A 13,169-nucleotide genomic window follows, 5' to 3' on the forward strand; every position below is an offset into this window, starting at 1 on the left:
TCTCCTTGAAAGAAGAGTTTAATTGTTATATACTAGGTAATGGAGAACAATTGTAGGTTTGTTTCATAATGCTCATGACAAGAGAAACAGAATGTTTTAGGTAAAGATATCTGTCATTAGCATCTAATATGAAGTAGTAAAAACAATGGAATCAGCAAATCAAATCAGGAATAGAATACTTGCAATTCAGGCAGCAGAAAATATGGAGCTGGCTGGGCGCAGTGGGTCACACCTATAATCCCAGCACTTTGGGAGGCCAAGGCAGGCAGAAACACTGAGGAAGCCAGAACCCTTGTACAGTGCAGCTAATCTGAGAATAATATGGTGGTACTCAGTCCTATTCTGGATGAGATACTCCATGATTAGGCGCAAATCCTCTCTTCTCTACACATCCCTGAGAAATTCTCACACCCTGTAAGGAAATGTTTATGTAGAAGTTGATTGCAGAATTGTTTGTATTAGATGGGACTTGGACACAACGCCCAGCATCCATGACTAGGTGAGTGGTTAAGTATGATGTGGTGCTGGGGACATTGTGAAATACTATGTAGCAATTTAAAGAATAAAGTCAGACAAACACACTAAAATATGGAGAGACCATAGGAATGAGTGGGAAAAAAAAGGAACAGAATTGAGAAACATAGTATAATGTGTTTTATATATACTAAAAATACATACTCATAAACCAATACTTCAGGCTTTAAGAGAATATCACACAATTTCAAGGTTCAAACACATTAGACCAGCTGCTCATAGGAGGAGGCATAAAGAATGGATATGGAGAATTGGAATAAAAGAAAAGACCTGGCTGGGCGCGGTGGTTCATGCCTGTAATCCCAGCACTTTGGGAGGCCGAGGCGGGCAGATCACCTGAGGTTGGGAGTTCGAGACCAGCCTGACCAACATGGAGAAATCCCATCTCTACTAAAAATACAAAATTAGCCGGGCGTGGTGGCACAGGCCTGTAATCGCAGCTACTAGGGAGGCTGAGGCAGGAGAATCGCTTGAACCTGGGAGGTGGAGGTTGCGGTGAGACGAGATTGTGCCATTGCACTCCAGCCTGAGCAACAAGAGCAAAACTCCGTCTCAAAATAAATAAATATCGGCCGGGCGCGGTGGCTCAAGCCTGTAATCCCAGCACTTTGGGAGGCCGAGACGGGCGGATCACAAGGTCAGGAGATCCTGGCTAACACGGTGAAACCCCGTCTCTACTAAAAAATACAAAAACTAGCCGGGCGAGGTGGCGGACGCCTGTAGTCCCAGCTACTCGGGAGGCTGAGGCAGGAGAATGGCGTGAACCCGGGAGGCGGAGCTTGCAGTGAGCTGAGATCCGGCCACTGCACTCCAGTCTGGGCGACACAGGGAGACTCTGTCTCAACAACAACAACAAAAAAAATAAAAATAAATAAATAAATAAATAAAAATTAAAATTAAAATTAAAAGACCTATAATCCCAGCAAAGACCTATAATCCCAGCACTCTGGGAGGCCGAGTCAGGCAGATCAGTTGAGCCCAGGAGTTCGAGACCAGCCTGGCCAACTTGGTGAAATCATGTCTCTACAAAAAATACAAAAATTAGCTGGGCCATGGTGGCGTGTGCCTGTAGTCCCCACTACTTGGGAGGCTGAGGTGGGAGGATCACTTGAACCTGGGAGGTGGAGGTTGCACTGAGCCGAGATCATGTCACTGCATTCCAGCCTGGGCAACAGAAATTTTAAAACACTTGGGATGTACAAGAAAAGACTAAGATGGGGGGCAGGGGTAGAGTAGGAAGAACAAAAAGGTACTAGATAAGACAGGGTGGTATGTGGTACAGAGTACAGAGACTAGAGATAGTTCTCTTGCCAAAAGGCCAATCAAAGAAGACAATAATGTGGCAAGGATCATACATGGAAACGGCATTTAGGTATTTGAGGGCTATTGTCAACTATCTCCAATTGACTCCAAAAGTTTAGAACTTTCAAGATGGGTTATCTTCAGAATGTTTCAAAGGCATCAGGTTTTCCTAGGGAAAGTGAGACTGACTTCCATGTCCCTGTCTGTCTGGGTCACACCCACTCACCTGAACAGCTCTGATGTGGGGCTTCCCCCGCCAGCGTCCATGGCCCCTCTCCTTGCTCCAACTTGAAGGCGGCCTCTGACTTGGGAACTTGGTACCCTGTTAACAGGACATGATACATGATTGGGTCCAGCTGACTGGATTTCAGGGGCCTTTCACTGACAGTTTCCCTTCACTTTTCAGAAAAATAAACACATTTCACTGGGAACAGAGTAATAATCACAGAGGTGAAAAGGAACTGAATCCCAGACACATCCAGGATGACACCATCACATAGTTTAGGTGTCGGGCAGCACTCAGCAGCTGAGAATGGAAATACCCTCACTAGCAGATGCATAGGGCAGCTGTGCTTACCCACTGAGAGCAGGTGGCTGTAGTTCTCTAGTGTCACATCCCAGTACAGGCGTCTCTGGGCAGGATCCAAGTGCTGCCACTCCTCCCTGCTGAAGTCCACAGTCACATCCTCAAATGACACTGAAGCCTGTAACGACACAATCCTGTTCAAGGCAGCATGGTCAGCACTGGGGGATGGAAGAAGGTAGATAGCAAGCTGTTTTTAATGCTTTTTACCATAATGTATCATGTAGGGTTTTCACTAAGTACCTAGTTTTGTATTTTATTTTGTGCGAGTTAAAAAACTTATTCAGGCCGGGCGCGGTGCCTCAAGCCTGTAATCCCAGCACTGTGGGAGGCCGAGACGGGAGGATCACAAGGTCAGGAGATCGAGACCATCCTGGCTAACACTGTGAAACCCCGTCTCTACTACAAAATACAAAAAACTAGCCGGGCGAGGTGGCGGGCGCCTGTAGTCCCAGCTACTCCGGAGGCTGAGGCAGGAGAATGGTGTAAACCCGGGAGGCGGAGCTTGCAGTGAGCTGAGATCCGGCCACTGCACTCCAGCCTGGGCGACAGAGCAAGACTCCATCTCAAAAACAAAAAACAAAAAACAAAAAAACTTATTCAAGTATCTTGACATTTGTTGTGTACTACATTCATTAGTTTATTCATTCATTCTCTTTTCAAAATGAGGATTTTAAATGAGCTCTCTTTAAGTCCTCTAGCTAACTTAAAAACAAGATACTGGCCGATTATGTGTCAGATGATGTGCTAGGCAATGGTGATAAAGAGTTGAGTAAAATATAAAGCAACTTAAAGACTTGGATAACCAACAGAAGAAGACACAAAGGGAGCTTTAGGAATTTGGAAGAAAAGTATAGGAGGTATAAGGTTAGACTTCATAGAGACAGTGGGGCGAGAGTTATCTAGAAGGGAGAAGCATGAGCAAAAGTATGGAGAAAGGGAAATAGAAAAATACATGGTGGATTCTGAGAACTGCAAGTAGTTCCATATAAAGGAAAGGAGTCTGTGTAGTATATTGAGAAGGTGACTATGAGGAAAATCCAGTAGAGATATACTAGCATCAGAACAAGGAACAAGTCTTTTTTTCTAATAGAGAATGGACTGCAATTTATATGCAGGAAAAGACATGATCGTAATTGTGTGATTTCAAACAGTATTCAACATGCATCACGCTGGGCACGGTGGCTCACTCCTGTAATTTCAGCACTTTGGGAGGCCGAGGCGGGTGGATCACCTGAGGTCAGGAGTTCGAGACCAGCATGACCAATATGGTGAAGCCCCGACTCTACTAAAAATACAAAAGTTAGCTGGTCGTGGTGGCACACACCTGTAATCCCAGCTACTTGAGAGGCTGAGACAGGAGAATTGCTTGAACCCAGAGGCAGAGGTTGCAGTGAGCCGAGTTTGTACCACTGCACTTCAGCCTGGGTGACACAGAGTGAGACTCCTTCTTAAAAAAAAAAAAAAAAAAAAAAAGGATAGATCACGAGGAATGTTTGAAATGGGTGAGTCCAGATCGATCTGGAGATGCACTACAGAGTTTATGTGAAAGAATAAGACAATCTAGACTTAAGGCAGTAGTTGTCATGGGCAAGTAAAAGAAGGTGTTGGCGGGCGTGGTGGTTCACGCCTGTAATCCCAGCACTTTGGGAGGCTGAGGCAGGCAGATCACCTGAGGTCAGGAGTTCGAGACCAGCCTCGCCAACATGGCAGAACCCCCATCTCTACCAAAAATACAAAAATTAGCCAGGCATGGTGGGTGTCTGTAATCCCAGCTACTCAGGAGGCTGAGGCAGGAGAATCACTTGAACTCAGGAGGCAGAGGTTGCAGTGAGCTGAGATCATGCCACTGTACTCTAGCCTGGGTGACAGAGTGAGACTCCATCTCAAAAACAAACAAACAAATAAACAAACAAAAAGAAGGTGTTGATACTGTGTTTTAAAGAGGCTGAATTATGGGAGTGAGAAAAAGAAAGAATTCTAGGGCAATTCTCAGTTATTGGTTTTGTACAACCATGCAGAGGGTGGTGTTACATACTGAGACGGGCTAGTAGATTAGGAAGGGAGTGGGGAAGAGAATGAAACATAATGTTACATTTTGTCCATGTTGAAATAAAGGTGAAACAAAGAATGAAACATAATGTTACATTTTGTCCATGTTGAAATAAAACATGCAGGGAGTTATACAATAGGATGTTGGGCTAGAATAGAGGTAAGATCTGGGAGTTCTCATATACAGCTGGGAAACAGATGAGATGGCCCAGGAAGGGCACACAGATAGAGAAGATACAAAAACCATCTCTTACAGACCATCTCTAAACCAAGTGTATTTAAGTCAGAAATCAGTAATAAGATGAAACTTTTCAGAAATCATCATTTTAAAGTCAGAAATCAGTAATAAGATGAAACTTTTCAGAAATCATCATTTTAAAGTTTAAAAATACAGTTCAAAATAACTGATCGTCTAAGAAGATACACTAAATATCAATGTAATCAGTACATGTAAGAATTTATTGGATTAAGAAATGGTAACTAAAGTGGAAATTAGGGTCTTCAGTGCTTATATTACAAAAGAATAAAGTCCAAAATTCCATGCATTAAGCATTGAAATAAAGACGTTATAAAAATAACAATAGAGGCCGGGCGCGGTGGCTCAAGCCTGTAATCCCAGCACTTTGGGAGGCCGAGACGGGCGGATCACGAGGTCAGGAGATCGAGACCATCCTGGTTAATACGGTGAAACCCCGTCTCTACTAAAAAGTACAAAAAACTAGCCGGGCAAGGTGGCAGGCGCCTGTAGTCCCAGCTACTTGGGAGGCTGAGGCAGGAGAATGGCGTGAACCCGGGAGGTGGAGCTTGCAGTGAGCTGAGATCTGGCCACTGCACTCCAGCCTGGGCGACAGAGCGAGACTCCGTCTCAAAAAAAAAAAAAAAAAAAAAAACAAAAAACAATAGAGTAAAACCCAAAAGAAGGCCTTTAAAAAGCAGAAATCAATACATTCAATGCCATCCCAATTGAAATCACAACAGGATTTTTGTAAAATCTGACAAACCAATTCTAAAATTTCTGTGGAAATGCAAATGGCCAGGAATAGCCAAGACATTTTCTTTAAAAAAAATTATTTTGTATCTTGTTTTCAGAGACACAGTCTCACTTTGTCACCCAGGCTAGGGTGCAATGGCACAACCACAGCCCAATGCAGCCTCAACTACAGGCGTACGCCACCATACCCTGCTTCGTTTTTTTTTTTTTTTTGTATTGTGTAGAGATGGGGGTCTCCCTAGGTTGCCTAGTCTGGTCTAGAACTCCTGGCCTCAAGTGATCCTCCTGCCTCAGCCTCCTAAAGCAGTGGGATTGCAGGCGTGAGTCACTGTGCCCGGCCTGCCAGGACACTCTTGAATAATTAAAGCAATGTGGGAGGACATGCTTTACAAGACCTCAAGACTTACAAAGCAATGGAAATTTAAGACATTGTTGTCCTGGTGCTAGGACAGACAAATAATCCATTGCAACAGAATATAGAGTACAGGTCGGGTGCAGTGGCTCACACCTGTAATCCTAGCACTTTGGGAGGCTGAGGCATGTGGATCACCTGAAGTCAGGAGTTGGTGACCAGCCTGGCCAACATGGAGAAATCTCGTCTCCACTAAAAATACAAAAATTAGCTGGGCGTGGTGGCACGTGACTGTAGTCTCAGCTACTTGGGAGGCTGAAGCAGGAGGATCGCTAGAATCCAGAAGGCGGAGGTTGCAGTGAGCCGAGACCAGGCCACTGCACTCCAGCTTGGGCGACAGAGCGAGACTCAGTCTAAAAAAAAAAAAAAAGTCAATTCCAAGGCCAGGTACTGTGGCTCATGCCTGTAATCCCAGCACTTTGGGAGGCCGAGGCAGGAGGATTGCTTGAGTCCAGATTTAAAACCAGTCTGGGCAATATGGCGAGACTCTGTCTCTACAAAAAAAATAAAATATATAGCACATACATAAAAATTAGCTAAGTGGGGTGGCATGCACCTGTAGTCTCAGATACTCAGGAGGCTAGGTGGGACGATCTCTTGAATCTGGAAGGTGGAGGCTGCAGTGAACCATGTTTGTGCCACTGTACTCCAGTCTGGGTGACTGAGTGAAATCTCATTTCAAAAATATATATAAATTCCAGATGTATTATAGACTTAAATGTGAAAGGCAAAAACTATAAAGCCTTTAGAAGATAATACGGATGGCTATCTTCATGACCTTGAATTAGGAAAATAGTTCTCAAACATGAACCATGAAAATTGATAAGTCTTTCTACAACAAAGCTTAGAACTACTATTCATTTAAAAGACAGCATTAAAAGAGAACAAAGGCAAAGTCACAGAGTAGAAGATATCTCCAACATACATTATCAACAAAAGGCTCAGAGCTAGAAGATGTAAAGAACTTGTACAAACCAGTAAGAAAAAAAGAGACCACCTAGTAGAAAAATGGGTGAAGCATTCATTTTACAAAAGAGGAAATCCAAGGCTTTAATAAACGAATAAAAAAAGATTTAACCTTCTTAGTAGCAAGGGAATACAAATTAAAACCACAATGGATACCACTACACAACCTCTAGAAAGTCTTAAATGAAAAAGACTGATAGTACCAAGTGTTGAAGAGAATATGGTGCAAGGAGAACTCTCATATTGCTGATGGAGGAGGTGGGAATTGCTACAATCACGCTGGAAAGTATTTTGGCCCTAAGTGGCAATGTTGAAGACATGCAAGCAATATGACACAGTGAGTCCACTCATGGAAATATATACGCCCACGTGGAATATATGCACATGTACAACAGGAGATGCATTCAAGAATATTTCTAGTGGCATTATTCAAAATATATATAATATTTCATGATAAAAAGGTTTAAAAACAGTGATTTAAAAAATCAGTATTCAAAAAAATCAGTATTCAATAATGTACAGTATCTATTGTCTTTGTAAAAAAAAATTAAGGATATTTTCTTTTTCTTTTCTTTTTTTTTTTTTTTTTGAGACAGGGTCTTACTCTGTCACCCAGGCTGCAGTGCAGTAGCTTGATCTTGGTTCACTGCAACCTCCACCTCCTGGGTTCAAGTGATTCTCCTGCCTCAGCCTCCCTAGTAGCTGGGATTACAGGCGCCCACCATCATGCCTAACCAATTTTTGTATTTTTAGTAGAGACAGGGTTTCACTACGTTGGCCAGGCTGGTCTTGAACTCCTGACCTCAGGTGATCCACCCGGCTCGGCCTCCCAAAGTGCTGGGATTATAGGCTTGAGCCACCACGCCTGGCCAGGATATTTTCTTTTTTTCCTTTTTTTTGTTTTTTGAGATGGAATCTCACTCTGTCGCCCAGGCTGGAGTGCAGTGGTGCAGTCTTGGCTCACTGCAACCTCTGCCTCCTGGGTTCAAGCAATTCTTGTGCCTCAGCCTCCTGAGTAGCTGGGATTATAGATGCCTGCCACCATGCCTGGCTAATTTTGTATTTTTAGTAGAGATGGGGTTTCACCATGTTGGTCAGGCTCGTCTAGAATTCCTGGCCTCAAGTGATCTGCCCACTAGACTCCGAAAGTTCTGCTATGACAGGTGTGAGCCACCATGCCTGGCCTCTTTTTTTATTTTTTTGAGACAGGATGTTGCTCTGTTGCCCAGACTGGAATGCAGTGGTACAATCATGGCTCACTGCAGCCTCAAACTCCTGGGCTCAAGGGATCCTTCCCGCTTCAGCCTCCTTAGCAGCTGAGACTACAGGTGCACACCACCGTGCCCAGCTAATTTTTAAATTTTATTTTTACTTTTTTAAAGAGATGGTGGTGGGGGAGGGTATCTCACAGTGTTGCCCAGGCTGGCCTCCCTCCTGGGCTCAAGCGACCCTCTTGCCTCTTAAGTAGTTGGGATTACAGGCATGAGCCACAGCCCCTGGCTGTAAAAACTTTTATTATATGCACTGGGAGCTGGTAGACAAAAAACCACCTCACCTGTCTCTCCCTCCCTGGAAGTCATGAAGGTCACATTAACAATGCCACATTCACATGCACAAACACCATGCCAGGCATTACAAGCATTGACAGATGCAACAGAAATACAGACAAGGTACACTGCCCTGTTTGGTCCCTTCCCCCACCAAAATAGAAGCTTTGGACTCCACCATGGCTGCGAAGGAATGTGTAGGGTGGTGAAAGAGGGCTCTGGAGAGATTTGGGGAGAAAGCTGATAACACAGACACACCCAGATTCCAGCCTCACCTGCCACATATGAAAAGGTGTCATTTTTCTGGGCAGTATCTACCATGGAGGATGGTGTGTGTCCCTACCACCACAAGGACTCCTACAAGGACTTCCTCATACTAGGTAAGGGCCCCCATCCCAGAGCCTAATGGCTCTCCAGCTAGTCATGCAGCTATGTCTCCATTCAGGGTCATCTCAGTCCCAGCACATTCTGCACCCTCACCCCTGGGGGTATACTCTGCTGCCAGGACTGGCTGCCGACTGCCCAGTCTGTCCCTGATCCCTTAGGCACCTGCTCTGTCCCACCCTGCAGCTGGCTGGGGGCTCAGGCCTCCTGCTTCAGGGCTGCTCTCACTCCTGCCTCAGGATACTTCTGTCACCTCCTGGTGTGATCTTGCCCTTTCACTCTGCCCCAGGCCTAGCAGAAGGGCTTCCAGGGCACATAGGAGCATGGCTGGAAGTGAGCCTGGGGCGAGGGACCCAGCTGCTCTGCAGGTTCCCCCTGGGCTGGGGGCGCCCTGGTCTTTGCAGGATAATTTTCTGGGTGGCCCTGGACCAACCCAGTTGTCTCCTCTTTCTTGCTTGCAGTTCTCAAGAATAACTGTAGAATGTGCTGGAAATGGAACATCGTGAGCTGTGGAGGGACTAGTCCAAACAGGAGAGAGAGCTGGGGGCTCTCCTGGAAACAGGATGTCCAGTGCTTTAGCCCTGAACGTTGGGTTGTCCTAGGGTATAAAACCCCACGCGGGCTGCTTTCTGGGATCCCTCAGCTGTGGCGCAAGTGGGGCATGCGCAGATGAGACTCCAGCTGCACCGAGCAGCTTTCATGAGCCTTGGGGGACCAGCTTGCAATGAATCGTAGGCTTTTGCTGTCCCTGACTGCCTACCTGTAAGTAATAAGCCTGCTCCCTGTAACTTGTGTGCATGGGTGTTTCTGTCTCATGGGACGTAGACAAGCTGGTAGCCAGTACGCAGAGACCCTGCTTCGGTCTTTGTGAAAAAAACATGAAGGATATTTTCTTTTTTTTTTTTACTTTTTTGAGACAAGGTCTTGCTCTGTTGCCCAGGCTGGAGGGCAGTGGTGCAATCATGGCTCACTGCAGCCTCAAACTCCCGGGCTCAAGGGATCCTTCCGGCCTCAGCCTCCTGAATAGCTGAGACTACAGGTGCACCCCACCATGCCCAGCTAATTTTTAAATTGTATTTTTACTTTACTCCTCCCTGTCCATCTGAGTGTTTCCTGTTCCCCGGGACTGTTCTCTGTGGCCCTGCAACTGTTCTTCCCTCCTTCTGGCTTTCCCCCACTTCCCTTGTTGCTTCCTGTACAGCTGTTTTCTGCCTGCCCAGATCTGTCCCTGCTCCCTCTGCTGGTTCTTGTTCCCTCTGACTTTTCCTTGGTCCCTCTCTTTCCTATTCCCTCTAAATGGCTCTTGTTCCTTCTGAGTACCCCCGTTCTTTTATTGCTTTCTTTGACTCTACCTGGATCCCTCTAACTATTCATGCCTCCTGTTTCTTGTTCTGACTGCCCTGTGCTCCCTTTGTTGTCCCTCCAGCTGATCCTTGTTCTGTGGCACCATTCTGATTGTGTGCTAGTCTACCTGACTGTTCCCTGGTCCCTAAGGGCCTTTCTTGTTCCTTCCAGCTGTTCCTGGCTCACACAGACTGACTGCTGTTGGATTCTGCTGACTAATCTCTAGTCTCCTGATTCTTCCCTGTCCTTGGACAGTTCCTTGAGTACATTTCTTTCTTTCCATTCTTTCCTTCCCTTCTTCCTCTTCTTTCTGAGACGGGGCGTCACTCTGCCACCCAGGCTAGAGTACAGTGGCACAATCACGGCTCACTACAGCCTCCACCTCCCGGGCTCAGATGATCCTCCCACCTCAGTACCACCCTACCTGGCTAGTTTTATATATATATATATATATATATATATATATATGTGTGTGTGTGTGTGTGTGTGTGTGTGTGTGTGTGTGTGTGTATATATGTAGACATGGGGTTTCACCATGTTGCCCAGGCTGGTCTTGAACTCCTGGCCTCAAACAATCCTCCTGCTTTGGCCTCCCAAAGTGTTGGGATTACCACCGTGCCTGGCCATTGAATAATTTCTACTATGCTCTCCCGTGATGTTCACGCATCTGGTCCGTGGACCACACTTTGAGCAGTACCTAACTAGCTAGCTTATGCCCTTACCCATTAAAATGCACTACTGCGTGTTCTATGCCATGGCTGGATTCTGTACTTGCACTGTCTCCATTACTCACATTACATTTAACTATTGGCTGGTTCCTCTGATTCCTTCCTGGGTAGGGTGGCCAAGTGTCTCAGTTTGCCCAGGAATGTTCCTGTTTTAGCACTGAAGTCCCATGTCCCCTCAGTCACAGGCAAACCAGCATGGTCCTGGGAACTCTGGCTGTTTCCCAGCCTCTCCAACTGTGCCTTCACGCCAGTAACTACTGTTTGGGCCCTCGGGCTGTTAACTCGCTTCAGTTATACCATTCTTTCTGGTTCTCCTCTGGTCTCTCTAGCTGGCCACTGGTCAATCAGGCTGCTACCCCACACTGGATACATGTTTAATGCTCACTTGACCTGTTCCCTAGTTCCTCTGGTTACTTCCCAGGGCCTCTGGTGGATCCTCAGCCCCAAGCACATTTTGGCTGCTCCCTCTGGCTGCCCCCCAGCCTCAGTGACCGTTCCTTGCTCCAGGTGTTCCACAGTACTCTAGGCCATTCTACAGCTTCAGAGGTTCCACAGTACTCTAGGCCATTCTACAGCTTCAGAGGCTCTTCTCTCATCTTTCCACCTGTTCCACGGACTCTGTCCCTTCCCTGATCCCTCTGCCCATTCTACAGCCTCAGCAATTGTCTCCTGGTTCCTCTGGCTGCAATCCATTCTCTGGGTCATATTTCCCATTTCTTGTTCCCTAGTATCTCTGTCTTTTGCCTATACCCTCAAGCTCTCTTCTAAACCAAGAACTGCTTCCTGGTTCCTCGGGAAGTTGCTTGTCCCTCAGGCTCATACCCAGTTCCTTGGATATGTTTGCTTTTTCCATTTTATCTGATTCTTCTGCTTCCTCACCCCTCTGGATACTGACTGCTCTGTCTGGCTGCTTTCTGGTTCCTCTATTTCCTGGTACCTCCTCCTATTTCATGATCCTTCTCACTGTTCTTTAACCCTCGGCTCTTCCCTGCTCCCCAGTGATTACCACTTCTCCAGCCTCAGCAACTGTTTCTTGGTCTCTGGCTCCAGCGTCTGACTCATGTCCTGCTTGTTTCATTATTCTTCTACCTGTATCCTGGACCCGTTGGCTATTCTTCATCTCTAGTAAGTGCACCATGGTCCCTGTTCCTTATTCCCTTGTGGCTCCCTCCAGCTCTCTTTACCTTACTGATCCCTCTGCTTATTCTCCATCTTCAGCCACTGTTTCTTGGTACAACTGGCTGCTCCTCAAACCCTGGGGACATTTTTATTGGTTCCTAGGTATCTCTGCCTATACCCTGCTCCCTGATGTTTAATGAAAACACCAAGACCCTAACCAATTAAATAAGTCAATAAATAATATTCCCCCCAGGGTCTCAGTCATTTCCATCTCTTCTTGAGGTGGGTCAGAGATCTGTGGTTAGGAAGGAAGAGATGAATGGAGAAATGTGCCTTTCAGAATCGTTCTTCTAGAGATCCCCACTGTTGGCTGGGCAAGAGGCCATGTGCAAGAGTGGGGAGGACCACATTGTCATGGCCCTAATCTGTGGGTCCGTGACTGACATGACTGAGCAGAGCTTAGACAAGGTGGAAGTGTACTACTGTCGAGCACTGATTCACTTGCTATTTAATGCCCCTATACCTTTGACTGAAAAATATAATTTCAATGACTTGGCAGAAAGATGTATTAATTTATTTACTTATTTATTTATTTTGAGACAGAGTCTCGCTCTGTCACCCAGGCTGGTGTGCAGTGGTGTGATCTTGGCTTACTGTAGCCTCAACCTCCTGGGCTCAAGTGATTCTCTCACCTCAGTCTCCCAAGTACATGGGACTACAGGTGCACACTACCACACCCGGCTAATTTTTGTATTTTTGTTGAGACAGAGTCTTACTATATTGCCCAGGCTTGTCTCAAACTCCTGAGCTCAAGCGATCTGCCCGCCTTGGCCTCCCAAAATGCTGGGATTACAGGCATGAGCCACCATGCCCAGCTGGCAAAAAGATTTAAATGTAGGAATTTTATCATAGTAGTTTAATCACAATAGAAAACCTCAAATACCCTAAATGCACATTATTAGTGGACTGGTTGTAGGGGGATGGGGAGACACTGGTCAAAGTATACAAAGTTTTTGTTAGAGGGAATAAGTTTTTGAGACCTATTGCAGTTTGGTGGCTAGTTAATAATGATGTAATGTTATTTCAAAATTGCAAAGAGAGCAGATTTTTTTTTTTCTCTTTGAGACAGAGTCTTGCTCTGTCGCCCAGGCTGGAGTGCAGTGGCACGATCTCGGCTCACTGCAAGCTCCGCCTCCCGGGTTCATGC

At 46.0% G+C, this 13,169-nt stretch overlaps 2 protein-coding genes across 4 annotated transcripts in view; both read right to left on the bottom strand.

The window, feature by feature from the left end:
* NDUFB11 (NADH:ubiquinone oxidoreductase subunit B11) overlaps positions 1 to 13,169 on the bottom strand; it is a 477,292-nt gene that overhangs the window by 285,096 nt on the left and 179,027 nt on the right. The window lies entirely within an intron of this gene.
* ZNF41 (zinc finger protein 41) overlaps positions 1 to 13,169 on the bottom strand; it is a 42,630-nt gene that overhangs the window by 8,898 nt on the left and 20,563 nt on the right. For 2 of the 3 annotated variants that reach the window (XM_050775589.1, XM_050775590.1), the window contains exons 3-4: positions 2,414 to 2,556; positions 2,063 to 2,158 (exon numbers count right to left, since the gene is read on the bottom strand). In XM_050775589.1, coding sequence (XP_050631546.1) covers positions 2,063 to 2,158; positions 2,414 to 2,556 — 239 coding nt within the window. The remainder of the gene's footprint in view (positions 1 to 2,062; positions 2,159 to 2,413; positions 2,557 to 13,169) is intronic. The other variant, XM_050775591.1, reaches the window with a different exon arrangement.

Source organism: Macaca thibetana, chromosome X (assembly GCF_024542745.1).
Source record: "Macaca thibetana thibetana isolate TM-01 chromosome X, ASM2454274v1, whole genome shotgun sequence".
Taxonomy (NCBI): Eukaryota; Metazoa; Chordata; class Mammalia; order Primates; family Cercopithecidae; genus Macaca; species Macaca thibetana.